The 18,012-nt window shown below is 35.9% G+C and overlaps 1 protein-coding gene across 1 annotated transcript; it reads left to right on the forward strand.

Annotated features, from left to right (window-relative positions):
• KERA (keratocan) lies at window positions 8,401-16,446 on the forward strand. Its single transcript, XM_001927128.5, is given in 6 exon segments — window positions 8,401-8,866; window positions 9,043-9,093; window positions 10,400-10,687; window positions 10,690-11,232; window positions 11,235-11,291; window positions 15,266-16,446. Coding segments are annotated over 4 exon segments (1,056 nt in total). The 5' UTR covers window positions 8,401-8,866; window positions 9,043-9,093; window positions 10,400-10,407; the 3' UTR covers window positions 15,442-16,446.

The following is an 18,012-nucleotide window of genomic DNA, read 5'->3' on the forward strand; positions in this document are numbered from 1 at the left end:
TAGCTGACATGTAGTATTGATTTCATAGATCATAAGTACGAGTATGAATGATCATATCATTCCTCTTAATTATCAAAGTTCAGCAAAGAACCATCAGATAGGTGAGGAAAGTTTCCAATATGAAATGCCTCTGAAGGTCAAATCAAAATCAAAAAAAAAAAAAGAGATTTCAAAGCAAATAAAATTCCTGCAAGGAACAGAAAAAAAAAACTTACAATACTATCAAAACCTTGTAGTTTTTCATCTCATTTTGGATAAGATAAGACAGTAATTATATAAGATAATAGAATGAGTTAGGAAAAGAACAATCCAGAACAAGTTTCCAAACTAAATACATGATATATGATACAGAAATTTTAAAGGTCAGAAGACAAAATTAAGGGACTCTGTTGTAAAGCATTAAAATATTTTGAGAATAGAAATGAAAAAGAAGATATAAATATTTAGACAACCTAACCGGGAGGTTCACCATTTAAGCCTATGAAAAGAGGAATGGAAAAAAATGATGGCCCATATGGACATGAACTGCGAATGAAAGGACTCCTTAAATACCTAGTATGTGAGTGAAATACATCTTCTCAAGACATATTTTTGCCAACAGTCAGAACTGAAGACGAAAGGAAAATCTCAAAAGTTTAAAGAGAGCAAAAAATGTTCACATTCTGATAACTGAAAATCACAATTTTATCAACCTTTTCAATTGCAACTCCAGAAGCAACAAGACAGTCTCTTTTAAAAGTATCTTCAAAATTTGGAAGGGAAATTATTTCAAAGTAGAATTGTATCTAATCAAAATGTCAGTTAGCGGGTGGGCTGAGTAAACACACTTTTATAAATGTGAGTTCACAAAAGAGAGAAAAAGAGAGAGAGAGAGAAGGAGAGAGAGAAGTAGCTCTGGTGCACAGGAAGTGATCAGATGTTGTGCTCCACCAGTGCTGTGGAGTTAACCAAGAAAGAACACATGCATCGAAAAGTAACAAGGGATCTAACCCAGAGATGGGTGAAGGAAGACCAGAACCACGACAATCCCACTGGCCCAGACAGAAAGAGTGATATTATTCATAAATGTAGCTTAAAAGATAGAATTTGCCAGAGACGGTGTAATTTTTGCATTAGTTTTTTTGTTTTTTTAAGTACAGTTTGTTTACAATGTTGGGTTAGTTTCAGATGTTAGTAAAGTGATTCAATTATACATATATACATATATCTATTATTTTTCAATGTCTTTTCTATTATAGGTTATTATAAGATGTTGAATTTGGATTAATTTTAACCCCTTAGGTAAGATTAGTTAACATTTAAAGAAACCTTATAATGAAGACTCGCTTCATGATTTTTTTAAATATCTGTTGCAAAATAAATGCCTGTTACGTAAGATACAATTGAACTGAACTTATTTTCATCAAACTTAACACTCCCATGCAGGTTATAGGGGGCAATTCCTATAGCTCTCATTAACTATGAGAAAACTGACATGTGCAATGAAGAACCTAAAAATTATCATTCACTAAATTTGCTTAAGTGAGTTTTCAACAGCAAGTAAACTAGATAAAATTAGGAAGATATGGAATTCCAGGAGAAATATCTCCCAGGAGAAAAAAGTGAACTTAATATTTCTGATTTTATTTTGCTTTAGGGCCGTTCCCGTGGCATATGGATGTTCCCAGGCTAGGGGTCTAATCAGAGCTGTTAGCTGCCGGCCTACACCACAGCCATAGCAACTCTGGTCCTAGCTGCGCCTGACCTACAGCACAGCTCCCAGGCAACACTGGATCCTTAACCCACTGAGCAAGGCCAGGGGTTGAACCTGTATCCTCACGGATGCTAGTCAGATTTGTTTCCACTGAGCCATGACAGGGAACTCAGGTATTTCTGATGTTATTTATGAACACTTTAACCATGTTCTGAGTGCTGTCACTATTAACTCATTTAATTTTCATAACAAACTTAAGAGGAAGGATTATTACTACTATTATTATTTATATTATTCTTCTTAATTTAAGGATGAGGAGATTAAGGCAAAGATTAATTGTTCAATTTTTCACAGCTAGTAAATGATTTTGTCAAACCTAAGCAAATCTGACGTTTAACCAGCACACACACACGAAAAAATTGGATGCAAATAATTTCCAAAATTAATTTAAAATTCTGTTTGAGAAATAATTCTGTTTTGGAATTATTCATGAAATAGTTATACGTGTATAGAGAAGAGATATATAGAAATACATATATATGGCAAATAAATGCAGTACAATGGATGAACCCAAATAATTTGCATTGTTCAGTCAACAGTAAACGTTATTTATATTGCATAATAACATATGTGGTAAAAATGTATTAAATCAAAGTTTGTGATATGCATACATTAGGAGTTATTGAAAAGAATCATGATTGCAGATAGAGTATAAGTGGGACTGAGAAAATGTGCTAAATCTTCATCTAATTGGAAAATAATTGATGTTTAAAAATTGATAAGTTAAACAAAAATACAAGCAAGAATATTAAAGTAAATATTAAAAGAAATCCATCTCAAAAAAATTTTAGCCAACTGAATCCAACAACACATAAAAAAGATTATACACCACAACCAGGTGGGATTCATCCCAGGTTCACAAGGATGGTTCAACATACTCAAATCAATGCCACACACCACATTAACAAAAGAAAAGTCAAAAACCACGTGATCATCTCAATAGATGCAGAAAATCATTTGACAAAGTCCATTAACAAAAGAAAAGTCAAAAACCACATGATCATCTCAACAGATGCAGAAAAGTCATTTTATTTATGATAAAAATGCTTACCAAAGTGGGAATAGAGTGAACATACCTTAACATAATCAAAGCCATTTATGACAAACCCACAGCAAATGTAATACTCAATGGAGAAAAGCTGAAAGCCTTCCCGCTAAAATCTGGAACAAGACAAGGATGTCCACTCTCACCACTGTTATTCATCATAGTACTGGAAGTCCTAGTCACAGCAATCAGACAAACAAGAGAAATAAAAGGCATCCAAACAGGAAGAGAAGAGGTAAAACTGTCACTGTATGCAGATGACATGATACTATGTATAGAAAACCCTAAAACTTATCCACAAATTCAGCAAAGTAGCAGGATGTAAGATTAACATTCAGAAATCAGTTGCATTTCTGTATCCTAAGAATGAAATATTAGAAAAGGAATACAAAAATACAGTATCTTTTAAAATTGCACCCCAAAAAAATCAAATATCTTGAAATACACCTGACCAAGGAGGTGAAAGACTTATATGCTAAGAACTATAAAACATTATTCAAGGAAATTAAAGAGGATTCAAAGACATGGAAAGATAGTCCATGCCTCTGGGTTGGAAAAATTAATATCGTAAAAATGGCCATACTGCCCAAAGCAATCTACAGATTCAATGCAATCCCTATCAAATTACCCATGACATTTTTCACAGAAATAGAATAAACAATCCAAAAATTCATATGGAACCACAAAAGACCCAGAATTGCCAAAGCAATCCTGAGAAACAAAAACCAAGCAGGAGGCATAACTCTCCCAGACTTCAGGCGCTATTACAAAGCCACAGTCATCAAGACAGTGTGTTACTGGTACCAAAACAGACATATAGACCAATGGAACAGAATGGAGAACGCAGAAATAAACCCATATAGCTATGGTCAATTAATCTTTGACAAAAGAGGCGAGAACATAAAATGGGAAAAAGACCATCTTTCAGCAAGTATTTCTGGGAAACCTGGACAGCTGCCTGTAAATCAATGAAATTAGAACACACCCTCATGCTATGCACAAAAATAAACTCAAAATGGCCTAAAGATTTAAATGTAAGACAAGACACCATCAGACTCCTGGAAGAGAACATAGGCAAAACATTCTCTGATATCAGCCTTACAAATGTTCTCTCTGGTCAGTCTCCCAAAGCAACAGAAATAAAAGCAAAAATAAACCAATGGGACCTAATTAAACTGGCAAGCTTTTGCATAGCAAAGGAGACCACACACACACACACACACACACACACACACACACACACAAACAAAGACAACTTACAGATGGGAGAAAATAGTTTCAAATGATGCAACTGACAAGGGCTTAATCTCTAGAATATACAAACAACTTACACAACTCAACAGCAAAAGAGGCAACAACCCAATGGAAAAAATGGGCAAAAGGCCTGAATAGACATTTCTCCAAAGATATACAGATGGTCAACAAGCACATGAAAAATTGCTCAACATCACTGGTATCATGAGATACCACCTCACACCAGTCAGAATGGCCATCATTAATAAGGCCACAAATAACAAATGCTGGAAGGAGTGTGGAGAAAAGGGAACCCTCCTGCACTATTGGTGGGAATATAAGCTGGTACAACCACTATGGAGGACAGTATGGAGGTACCTTAGAAAACTATACATAGAACTACCAACTGACCCAGCAATCCCACTCTTGGGCAGATATCCAGACAAAACTCTTCTTAAAAAAGACACATGCACCTGCATGCTCATTGCAGCACTCTTCACAATAGCCAAAACATGAAATCAACCCAAATGTCCACTGACAGATGACTGGATCAGGAAGGTGTGGTATATATACACAATGGGATACTATACAGCCATAAAAAGAACAAAACAATGCCATTTGCAGCAACATGGATGGAACTAGAGACTCTCATATTGAGTGAAGTAAGTCAGAAAGACAAAGATAAATGCCATATGATATCACTTACATCTGGAAACTAATATACGGCACAAATGAACCTTTCCACAGAAAAGAAAATCATGGACTTGGAGAATAGACTTGTGGTTGCCAAGGGGGAGAGGGAGGGAGTGGGAGGGATTGGGAGCTTGGGGCTAATAGATGCAGACTATTGGCTTTGGAATGGATTAGCAATGAGGTCCTATTGTGTAGCACGGGGAACTATGTCTACTCACTTATGATGGAGCATGATAATGTGAGAAAAAAGAAGGTATATATGTATGTGTAACTGGGTCACCATGCTGTACAGTAGAAAAAAAATAATGTATTGGGGAAATTAAAAAAAAAGAAATCCATTGTAGAGTTGAAAATAATGCCTCTTGGGAGTGGAACTTACACTGAGGTATAGGGTGGGGGATTTCTGTTTATTATCAATTTTGTAGTAGTTTTGACCTTTAAAATGTGTTATCACTATATTCTAAATGTGTTACTTTGAAAAAATAATTATACATCTATGTGTATGTGTGTCAGCATATACATATATATTATAGTGGATTCCTGTTATATTTTTACATAATTTGACAGAATTTAAACAGGCTAAAATTGATCTGTGAAGAGAACATTATTTGTTTTAGCAAAAGTACAGTCAGTTGGACATAAACATAGGTTATGGGAGCATCTAACAGTCCAACTATAGCTAAAATAGATGCATCAGATACATACGCCAACAAATTTGAAATCCTGCTTGAGTTTCCTATCTTTAATACCCTCATGCATTACCTTCTCTTTTAAAATGTCAACAATTTTTAGGTATACAAGATAAATTCCCCAATATAAGACAGTTTAGCACTGCATCCTCCCTTTTAATAAGAAGCAGAATATAAGCAAACAGGAAACATTAAAATGTGCTAAGAGGGAAAAAGTTTAAACCAGCAAGACCAACTCCAAATCAAGTTTCCCAGGGAAGCCAAGATGCCAACCATCACACACTCTGCTGAAAGAAATTTCTGGGTCTCATTTTCCTCATATGTGAACGGAGAGAGTTTGAGGAGCTGATTTTTAAGTTCTCTTTGAGCTTTAATTTTTTTACTGTGGAATTTTCCTATACTTATCTGGTATGTTCACCTTCAATATCTTCTTTGATTTCAAGTAATCTTTCATTGTAGTCAGAGCAGGTGCATTAGGTTAATGATGGTTAAATAGGCTGTGCCAGCTCAAACAATGAGGAAGACGCAAAAGGAAAACTCCCAGTTTTGACCATATATCTAAGATTCTTCACTATTTTTCTATTTACATAGTTATACTGAGGGAAAAAAATCATAGTTATCAAAATGATACATGTGCCTTATGTGTTTATTTGTTCATTTACTTATTTGGTAAATAGTTATTGGCTGCATACCATGTTCCAACCTCACTGGAATTCTAAGATACTATCATTAGAGAGACAATGTCAAAGCCACACTGTTACACATTAGGCTTCTTTACTCTCTTTTAACAGAGTTGGATGAGAGTTGGCAGAGTCTTGCATAATTTTTATAACAGCTAGCAATAACTCAGATTTTCTCACCATTGTCTTTAAGTTAATTTACTGAACTTCCATTTAAGCAGTTCCAATGAAGAGTTTAAGCCTCCATCTGTCCCGGCATCAGTAATCAAGGAAGGGTAGATTGAATTGCTATGGGAAAAGTCAAGACAGAGACAAAGGCAGACAGAGATTGTACTAACAGCGGAAAACATCCTATTCTTTAGTCTGGAAACAATGATACCAAACCTGGCAAGCATTGCAGATGGTTGTTTTTATTTATATCATGTCTCCCAGGGTCCTTAAGATGTGATTGTTATCATATGCTCACAAAATGAGAAGGAAGAGTTGAGAATGATTTCCAGATTTCTGGTTTAGGCGATTGAATCAGATAATAGTGTCACTCAAAAGTATAAAGTGACAAGAACAAAGTAAAGGGGGAGAGTGTATTTCATTTTAGATTTATGGCTGTAGACAGGCAAGAGGAGATGTCTAGAAAGAAGGTGGATATACACAGACCAGAGCCGATTTTCTTCAGGAGGCTGGATTGGAAAAAAAATTCTCAGAAGTCATCATTATAGACGGAATGGTTAAAACCTCGGAATCACTGAAAACTCTTTGAGACCTCAGAATCTCAAAAAGCTTTAAATGCTAGAAAAACTAAAAAATATGTTAGGAGAAATGGAGAATTCCAGAATACAGATGGAGAGAAGTCACAAGGCAAGGGGAAGAGAAACTAGGAGAGAATGCAGTCAGAGAAACATTTCATTAAAGCAGTGGGTCGGCATCACCAAAAGTCATAAGCCAAGTAGGCTAAACACTGAAAGAGCTCACTAGACTGGTAAACGTGAAGATTGCCGTTGGTTTCCCTGTCAGATCAATGTTAGGGAAGCAGAGGGGTTAGAAACCCTCTTTTGGTGGGCAAGTCATGGTGGAATGGTGAAGAGAAGGTGGAGATTGGAGGCACCCGGTGCATGACTCTAATTTTCCTACAGTGGACATGGAGCGGCATTTGTTAGCATTAAGAAATGACTGAAATGAGTTTGGCTAAAAAAGAAAAGAAAGAAATGGGAGAGTAGCTGAAGGTGGTTGTGCAGATTTGGAGATCATCTGTTGTTTATAGCCTGAGGGTTCAGAAAAACAGGAGAAAGAGAAAAGGGAAAATGCAATAGAGAGAGAAGAGCCTTGTTGTGACAAAAGCAAATAACCCTTGATTTTTTTTTTCTTAAAATATGATAAGAACGTGTCTTTTGGGCTACCAAGAGATCACGTCTGAACTACTAGATTTTGGGCTATAAAAGCCCTTAAGATTGAAGGCATTTTCCAGTTGCGAGTATAGGGTTAATACTACAGAAGGGCTAACATTTATAACAAACTAGGACCCCTCTTGGGAGGTAGTTTGGTGCAATGCTGTAGATGACAAAACTAACTGTTTAGGGGAAAGGAAGTAGTGGTTTGGAAAAGGCTTTTTGAGGCTGGTGCACTCCCCGCTTCACTGCAGTGTATCTTTGATAATACTTCTGTGAGCAGTGTCCACTGAGTCATAGCAACACAATTTCCTTGTCTCAAAATAAGATAGATTTTGAAAAACGAAATGATTACAATCAATCAATAGCATATTATCTGAAAATAAGATTTTCGAAAATTATCTTTCTTTTTTTTTGCTTTTAGGGCTATACCTTCAGCATATGGAAGTTCCCTGGCTAGGCGATAAATCGGAGCTGCAGCTGCTGGCCTAGGCCACAGCCACAGCAACATGGGATCCTTAACCCACTGAGCAAAGCCAGGATTGAATCCACATCCTCATTTTCAGGCTCATTTTCACTGAGCCACAACAGGAACTCTTGTCTTTCCTTAAGAGGCATAATATCTTCTTTTTCTCAAATACAAGAACCAGAAGACACATTATTCTAAAATTATGTGTTAAAGAAGAAAAAGCAGTTCAACAGAATGCCTTGTAATAGCATAAATGCAAAAGCATATGTTATAATGAGGGAAAAAATCTCACTTTAATGATTATTTGGAACAAAGCTTCCAATATGAAACAGAGATACAAAAATTATTTCTATAAAGCAAAGCCTTACACCATATTTAGTGCCAGCATCACGTATAGCTTCCTAGATTTCATTTCTAATTTTTTCAAAATATATTTCTCTGTCTCTTTTTTCCCCTTAATCAAAAACAATATATCTACCTAGGATTCCAGCAATCTGTTTTATATGAAAAATAAATCAAATATTTCCATATAAACAGGACATTAGCTTTTATTTCTTGTATTCACCTAAAAAAATCTAGAGAAAAGTGCTTTAAAATCTGTTTTTGTTGTACTTGAAATCAAAACTGCTTTTAGATCAGGTCTTCAGATCAGTGCATTACAATATCTTTGGGACTGTGAACTCAGAGTAAAAACTGCACTGAATTTTTGTTATATTTTTCCAAGTTTAAAGTCAAAATTTTCTGTGCTGGGCTGCCTGGGTATGGAGGGGCTGTGGTTGTTGGAAGGGTTAAAGTTGGAGCCATTGATGCATATATATTAGGGAGGCTTCATAAAAACACGACAGTAGAGCCCGGGTCAATCCATTACTATGAATGAGCAGTGACCAATAGAAAGGCACGGAGACTATCCAAGAAAACTGAGGTAAGCGGGCTTCTGAAGCTCTGTCAAAGTGGAAACAATAGATCAAAGGTGTTCATGGTGACGGGTCAGACAGAGGAGGTTTAATGTTTTTCTCATAGGACGCTTGACAGCATAAAATAAAAACAAATTCTTTCAGTCAAAGGTTTTTTTTTTTTTTTTTCCTTAACTGGTTTTAGAAAACTTCAGACCCAGACACAGGACCCAGCGACACATTCCTGGACAGCAAGGTAAACTTTTTTACACTTTTCAAAACTCTTAAAGTTAAGAATTCAAAGTTATGATTCATCTGAGGCAGGGTTACAGCTTCACTAACTAAAGCAAATCGTTATTCTGAAAAATAAAAAATGTTTTAATCTGTCTCTGTTGGAAGATAACCAGAGCAGCATTCTGCAATTGCAAGAAATTTGACAGCTTGCGGAAGCAGCCTTGCACTTGTCATTTCCCTGATTTAATGGCAAAATGGAAAGATCAGCATTTCATAAATGAAGCTGATTTTATCTTTTCCTAAGGAATCAGTACAATTTATTTGGTCCTTATTATCAAGTATTTGAACTAACTGTGCATTGGTCAGAATGTTACTGTTATATAGATACATATTTTTCAAGTTAGGATAGTTCTTTGTTCCCATAACCTTGTTGATACTGCACAGGGAGGATTCATATCTTTTAAATGTATCATATATAGGTTAAGTGTTAACCTATATGCTCTGTTAGCAGTCATACTGAAAAATATGGAGATCCACCTGTAACCTAAGCATGTTCTTTGGTTGGTTTCTTATCTACCATGGTAATGCCACTTACTTATGTAAGTGTGATGTATATCTGTATCTAGGTCTGTATCTGTACATATACAGAAAGGGTTTCATAGTCCAAATTTCTTGGCTAAACAACTTGATCCTATACTTACAATATCAGAGGTCTTTCCCTGAATCCCAAAATAAAACTTACCTTAGAAGCTGAGCAAGAGAGCAAAAGATTAATCACACACTTTTCTTCAAATCTTAAAACTTTCCTTCACCGAAAACTGCTAAAATGTTCTTTGAACTTACCATTTCTCTGGTGCAAGGGCCAAAGAGCCTGGGAAATTTCATCCAGATGTTCTCCTCATTTAGGAGTAAAAGTAAAAGCATATGCCCAATTCTTAGGAACAACATTGACTCTAATTTGAGTTATTAAAAGGTCACGTTTTTGTACTCGTGTATTCAGCCCTGGGTTTCAGTTAACTTCCTTGCATTAAATGGTTTGAAATGGAAAAGCACTTAGAGTTCCTAAATTTGCTTTCTGTTTCTTGGTTTTCATTGTGATTGGGTTAAAACCAGAAAGTTACAACTTGGTGAGTCAGTTTCAGTGTTTGCAAAAATGCTTTACAGATAGTACCTACTGTATAAATGGGGTGTTTGTTGATGACTGTATAAAATGCTAATACATCTTCACCTTCTCCCTTCTGAAGAAATGTTTATGGATCATTTTGTTGCATGCAACCCTCTAAAGGTCAAGATCTTTAAAAATCTAACAGTTGTATCCCTTATTCCAGATACTATAATGGCGACCCCAATCTGTTTCATCATCTGGGTGTTATTCATAACAGATAGTGTCTGGACTCGAAGTGTGAGGCAGGTTTATGAGGCAAATGATCCAGAGGACTGGACTATGCATGACTTTGATTGTCCCAGGGAGTGTTTCTGTCCCCCAAGTTTCCCAACTGCTTTATACTGTGAAAACCGAGGCCTCAAAGAAATCCCTGCTATACCATCAAGAATCTGGTATCTTTATCTTGAAAACAATCTGATAGAAACCATTCCTGAGAAGCCATTCGAGAATGCCACCAGCTGAGATGGATAAATCTAAATAAGAACAAAATAACCAACTATGGGATTGAAAAAGGAGCCCTGAGTCAACTGAAGAAGCTGCTTTTCTTATTTCTGGAAGATAATGAGCTAGAGGAGGTACCTTCTCCATTGCCAAGAAGTTTAGAACAATTACAATTAGCTAGAAACAAGGTGTCCAGGATTCCTCAAGGGACCTTCAGCAATCTGGAGAACCTGACCCTTCTTGACCTGCAGCACAATAAATTATTGGACAATGCCTTTCAAAGAGACACTTTTAAGGGACTCAAGAACCTCATGCAACTAAATATGGCTAAGAACGCCCTGAGGAATATGCCCCCAAGATTACCAGCCAATACAATGCAGCTCTTTTTGGACAACAATTCCATTGAAGGGATACCAGAAAATTATTTTAATGTGATCCCTAAAGTGGCCTTCCTGAGACTAAACCACAACAAATTATCAGATGCTGGCCTCCCTTCTAGTGGTTTTAACGTATCATCAATTCTAGATCTTCAACTGTCTCACAATCGACTTACAAAGTCCCCAGAATCAGTGCTCACCTGCAGCACCTTCACCTGGATCATAACAAAATTAAAAGTAAGTAACCATCAGGGTGTGTCTTTGACTAAGATACTGATGGTTATTAAAGTTATTCTATATTTTCTTTAATATTATCAATAATGTTTGTTTTTTTCCTCCAATTCTGGCCCTTAGTTTTTTTTTTTGTTTGTTTTTTTTTTTTTTTAGTGTATTTTCATACACAGGCAGTGTCAATGAACCAAGAAGGTCAAATCTTCAAGTTGCAGATCGAAAAGTAGAGTTTAGTATCTACAGAGGGCTCTTACCTACTGGGGAAAGGTCTTTATCTTCTTTTACTCTGGGGAGATTCTGATATTTCTGCCTCACTGGGTAGACTTACAGAAGAAAGTATTCCAGACACAAACAACCTCATAATAATATTAATAGAAGGAATGGGACTTAGGAGGTATCAGGAAGGGACCTCTGTCCTAAAAACTATAGGACAGCTAATGACTATCATCAACTTAGAGTTTCTACTTTAGATCAGTACATTGCTCAAACTTTAGAGTACGCAGGTGGGTGACCCCACCCTAGAGTTTCTGATTGAATAGGTCTGGTGGGACCTGAGACTTCGCATGTATAACAAGTTCCCTAAGGAAGCTGGGATTGCTGAGACTGCTGCTCTAGGGACCATGCTTGGACCCAATACTGCAGTGTGAGACTTTATGCAACTGAAATTGAAACAGTTGTCCTTGAAAATTGGCAACTCCTTAGACCTAATGGCAATCAATAAGATAGAATATCCACTCCTTTTCTGAAAATAGCTTTCGATAAGAAAGAGAGAGATGTGTACAAAGTACCTTAGAGGCAGAGGGCCATCAAGGGAAGCGTGGTTGTAAAATGAAAAGGATGGAGACATTAAAGGCAAATTTAGCATCTTCACAAGGTCAGACCAGGCTGACCTTGGTGTAGAAGCGGACAATAGTCCAGCCACAGGGGGACTGGTGCCAGCCTGGGAGCCAGCCATGCATCCTCCACCCTAGCACAAGGCCTTTAGGAAGATAATCTAGAGGAGACTTCTGAACAACATTATACAATAGATTCCCAAAGTGAGAATCAGTTGGTGGTTTTTAGGAAAATTACATAGATAATTGTCAGAAGGCTATGCTGCCTGGTTTCCACTGCTCACGAAAGTTTTCTTTAAGCAAATAATTACATAAACATCCCATTTAAAAGAACAGAATTTTTCCACTGGGTATTCTTCAGTTATTCAATATTTTTCTTTTTTTCCCTAACAGCATATTTGAGCATAAAATCCAGGAACTAACAAGCAGGTTTCTGCCACAACAATAATTTTTCCATGGTGATGGGATACATTGTTTAGCTTGTAGTTACAGCAAAAGATGCAACAGGAAAAAAATTTTAATAGCTGCATCTGTTTCACTGAACTAAATAATCCCCCAGCCAATATCAACCTAAAGAAATGCAATCTTTTTTTCCTAATGAAAGATCTGTGCTTCTACAATCACATCCCTTATCTGACAACAGAAATCTCATAGGCATTTGATGCAGGAAGTAAATTTAAAGGGATGCCACAGAGAACCTTGTTTGTGAATGGGGATTCCCCTGGGAATTTGAGAATGAGGGTTTTCAGGAGTGAGGTAGCAAAGGTACAGGTTGGGCACTATGCTAGGTACTTATATAGTCATACAAAGTTACACAAAGAATAGAAGGACTCTGTTCTTCTTCTGTTCATTTTAGAGAGGCTTTCTCTGAAGTTCATATATATGTATTTTTTCTCCAATCATTCTCACACTTAGTGTGCATCAGAATCACCTGGAGGGCTTATGATACACAGGTTTCCAGGCTCCAGCCTTTGGGTTACTCACCCAGAAGGTCTGGGGTGGGGCCTAACAATCTTGTTCTGGGTAGTATTGATGCTGCTGGTTCAGGGACCACACTTTGAGAAGCACAAATTCATCAGAATAACCTTTTGGCCCTGTTATTAGGCATTTCTGAACAAGGAGAAACTGAGGCTCATTTAGGTGAGGATATTTTTCCAAGGACAGAGTGTAAATGTAGTAACCAGGATTGAGCCTAAGGTTTCCCATTTTAGGTGTTTTCCCCCCAATTCCTACGCTATAGTCCTAACACATTTTTCTTCAATTCCCCGAATATAAGATTTAAAATAAATGTCTATCAAGAGAGGTGAGAATCACTTTCACAGCAACATCAACAAAGAGAAATTAATTTATTTGCTTCTTTACGTAGATATGAAGCATGGCCATTTCTATATTCCAAGAAAATAAATGGAAAAGAAGACATTTGCTGGCAAGAATCCCTGGCTCACCATTATATCACACTGCATTATAATAACTGCTAAAGTGCTTAGTTCTTCTTACCACATAATCTACCCTAGTTGTTAATAAAGTGTTTTTCAAGAAACATACCTTTTATGTGGAAAGTTTTTAGAATCTATAGGACAGTGAGCTTTTTTTATCCAAAATGCTGGAAATATTTCTTCCGAACACCTTAGGCGACTTTAAATTTGGCAAGCAACAACAACAACAACAAAACCAACCCACCCACACACAAAATGTTATCTGTTCAAATAAGTTACTTCTTGGTGCTATCTTTGAAACATTATAATTAATTTATAAAACTATGATTAAATTTAGAATACTTGTCTTTATATTCTATTTATTTAGACATGCATGGATTATGAGTTATGTGGATGATAAGGATAAGGACAGAACACATCAAAAAGGATATAATTTCTCCAGTAGGCAAGGGACCCAGTGTTGTAGGAAGAGGACTGGGCTGGGACTCAGTTCTGCCACTTACTGAAATGCATGGTACACATGTCTGAACCACTATTTCAGCAATGCCCAGGTGGACAAAATAATAATATTGCCCAATAAAGTCTGTGTGATGATAAGCTGATAATATATGTGAAGGAAAATAACTTGGACACAAATCTGTTATTTTTAGCAAGCGGAACTTACAAAATGGCATAAGATCAGAGCAAAGCATCATTGCTGTAAGCATAAAACCCTTCAATATGATTTGAGTAAGTATGCATCAACAGGACACAAAAGAAGGCCATTGCCAAAGTTAGGTGGATCTTATCTTCTAAGGAAGATCTCTTGCTCAAAACAGTTTCAAAATTGGACTTAAAGGGAGCAAATGGATTCATGGTTGAGATCAACTATTATGCACACTTCTTTGAATTTTATTGGTTTAACAGGGCTTCTCTCCTGAATGCTCCTAAATCTCAGTAGAGACACTGATGCCAGGGGCTCTGATCCAAGGCAGGTGCACAGTTTCTCACATTCTAACCATGTGAAAAGGCTGATGGGATATTTCCTGGTTTGAATTTTTGTAATTTGATTCTGGGCAAATGTTTCCTTTCCAATTAAATACGCTTAAGTATGGAGATTCAAGACTGTTTTCTGCAAGTATCACATATTTAAGTTACTGTATTAATTATGCCTTTAAAAAAAGCTTGTCGTCGTGTCCTACTAGTTTGAATGCTTTGCATTTTTAAGGTACCTTTCTAGCACTTTCTCTAATAATAGGCTGACTTTCTACCTTTGCATCCATCTATTCCTCCCTCCACTCATGCATCTATCCATCTTTCTCATACGGCTCTGAACTACTGTTTCTACCTCTAGTGCCTAAATACTACCTTTCTCCTGCTACAGTAATCTAATCATGCCTTTTCTGGTGCGCCAAAGGAAGAAGACCAGTGACATATTTCATACACCTTTGTTTTCCTCACTGCTTTTAAGCATACGTCCTTTCTAGCACTCTACATTAAGTACAGCAAAATATAAATTGAGATGACTACACGCATGTTGTACATTTCAGGGTTACTTGCATCAAACAGATACACGTAACTTCCAACTTATACAAAAGAGGTTTGTCTCCCTGCCACTTTCACAGACCTGGCCACCTGACCTTCCATAGAACTGTTGTCATGGTGTCTTGATCTTCCCTTCCTTCATCGCTTGTGTTCAGTTCATTCATTCATGCTCCCTTTGTCCCCACAGATGTGAATGTCTCTGTGATATGCCCTACATCTCCTACCACCCTGCCTGCAGAACAAGATTCCTTCAGCTATGGACCTCATCTTCGCTACCTCCGTCTAGATGGAAATGAGATCAAACCACCAATCCCAGTGGATTTAATGGACTGCTTCAGGCTCCTTCAGGCTGTCATTATTTAAACATGTCTTTAACAGTCTAAAATTTACTTAAGGAGATAATATCTTGGTTACTAGTCATAGGCTAAAGACAAAAAAAATCAACTTTCTAATGCTTGGTGCCACCGTTTTTATTTGTACAGCTTATTTTTTTTCCTATTCAAAGTTGCTTTTGCCAATGATATGTTATCACAGCCTTCTTTTCTTTAATTAAGAAAAACAGACACAGAGTTAAGATAGTTTATCAACTCAAAGATGATTCCTTTTTAGTCTCTTTCACTAAGCTTACTAACATCAAATAATGGAAATACACTGTTATATAATAGAAAGGATATATTTGTTTGCAAATGTTCAAAATGCTTATGCAGGTACTATATTTACAGTATAAACACAGTAATCTAGCAGGAGGTAGGAATTTCTAGAGAAAGTTCTAGTCATTTAATACCAAATAACCAAATAGCACTATTAGTTTAGTACTATTTCTTACAGCTACTGTCTTTAAATGTGGTACAGTGTACTCTAGCCATTAAAGAAGTCCTAGATTTATTATAACACATTACTCCAGGATCTTAGCATTTTAACACTTGAAATCCCCTTGAATCAAAGCAAATTGTTCAGATCTTATATTCACCAGTGGTTTGGGGATTTTCTAAATAAAAAGAGTGAGTGCTTTCTAACAAAACAGAAATAAAATATTTATTTCAGGAGGCTTATTCACAAATTTTACTAAGATTGTATTTTTAATAAAAAACTGTTATAGTAACAATTATTTCCATTTTTATAGCATGAATATATTAAAATGTTTTTTCCTTACCTGTTTTTCCTTGTTATCCAGTGAACATAAGAAAAATTTATATTCTAATCACCTGATGTAACATAACCTATTTTTCATGAGTCAAAATAAAACAAAGCAAAACAGGATTTTGTTAAGTAGCAAAGTAAGGTTTTTTTACACTTCTGATTTTGTTAGATACATGCTATTCACAATAAATGTTTCATGTATAATAATATATTCATTTATATATATTTTCCAGACAATATTCTGACAAATTTTATATATATATATATATATTTACCTAGAAAAAGGATAATATACATTTGTGAAACACCACATTAAAATCCAACATGTTATTTTAATACAAGACTTCTCAGAAACTTAAAATGTTTTTCTGTTATGAGAATTCATAAGAAGAAAATATGATGTGCAGTATTGCCCACGTAGTTTCATACCAAAATTTATTTGGGGTTGGGATGAAAAAACAGTGAACATATATTGAACAGTTTTTTTAATGCTGGCTGAAGGCAGATCAAATTAATTGATATTAAGGATAATAATTTTAAAAGAAGTTAAAGAATACAGAAAATTATGTCATGGAAAATTATGTCATAAAAGTACAGGTAATCAGATATTGTTAGGCTGGGAAAAAGAATATGTTGAAAGAAACATAGTAACTTTAATATTTGGAAATCTGCCATGTGAAAAAGGAAATAACACATATTCCAGAACGTTCCAAAATGAAGAATGAGTAGAACATATGAGTAAAATTTATAAGGATCATTTTTCAGCTCTAGCTAAGGACAAATTTTCTCATAGTTGATCAGAATTACCCAGGGATGGAAACAGCTTTTCTTGAGATAAGAGTTGCCCACCACTAAAATTATTCAGAGAGATGATTCAAGAGAAGGGCTATAACAAAGAGACTCATACACATTATGTTTTAATGACCTGTAATGGAATATAATTTGCAAAAATACTGAATCACTATGCTGTATACCCAAAACTAACACAATATTGTAAATCAACTCTATTTCAATCTAAAAAAAAGAAATGATATAAAGAGTCCCTAATCTGAAAGAAAAGTTATAAAATAGTCCTTTTAAACCTTTTCAATTCTATGCATTTTCATCTTCCTTCTTTCTTTCTTCTTCTTGTTTTTTCTTTATTTCATAAAATATGTATTGAGTGCCATATGTATACTAGGCTACACTACTCACAGGGAATATAATAGTGTGCACAACTTACACTATAGTAGATGAAACACGAATTAGCTAAATAATCACAAAATCACATAAAATGTCATCTGTGATAACTGATATTAACAGAGAGCTGTGTGGTGCAAAGGAATTTGAAAGAAGGATTCCCTAAAGAAGTAATGGTTCAGGAGTTCCCTTGTGGTGCAGTGGGTTAAGGATCCATCTTTGTCACTGCAGGGGCTCTGGTTGCTGCTGTGGCACAGGTTCGATCCCTGGCCTGGGAACATCCTAATACTTCAGGACCCCCCACTCAAAGAAAAAGAAATAATAGTTAAGGAAACGTATAAAGGATGAGAAGTAAATTCCATCTTTTATGAGAGAAGTATATTCCAGGGAACATTTAAGGAGTCTGTAGTCCCTAGGAACAATTTGGAAGTCACTGAAGAGTTTTAACTCATAAGAGTTATCTTCATTGAGAGGTGATTTCATGTAGTAGTAAAGAATATTAACAATGCAGATGAAATTGCTGAGTTCAGATCCCAGATTGACTGTTCTGTGCTCCTGGGCAGAATCTATACCTCAGTTTCTCCCAATCTATAAAATGAGGACAAATAATAGCAT

The sequence above is a fragment of the Sus scrofa genome, chromosome 5 (genome assembly GCF_000003025.6).
Source record: "Sus scrofa isolate TJ Tabasco breed Duroc chromosome 5, Sscrofa11.1, whole genome shotgun sequence".
Lineage (NCBI taxonomy): Eukaryota > Metazoa > Chordata > Mammalia > Artiodactyla > Suidae > Sus > Sus scrofa.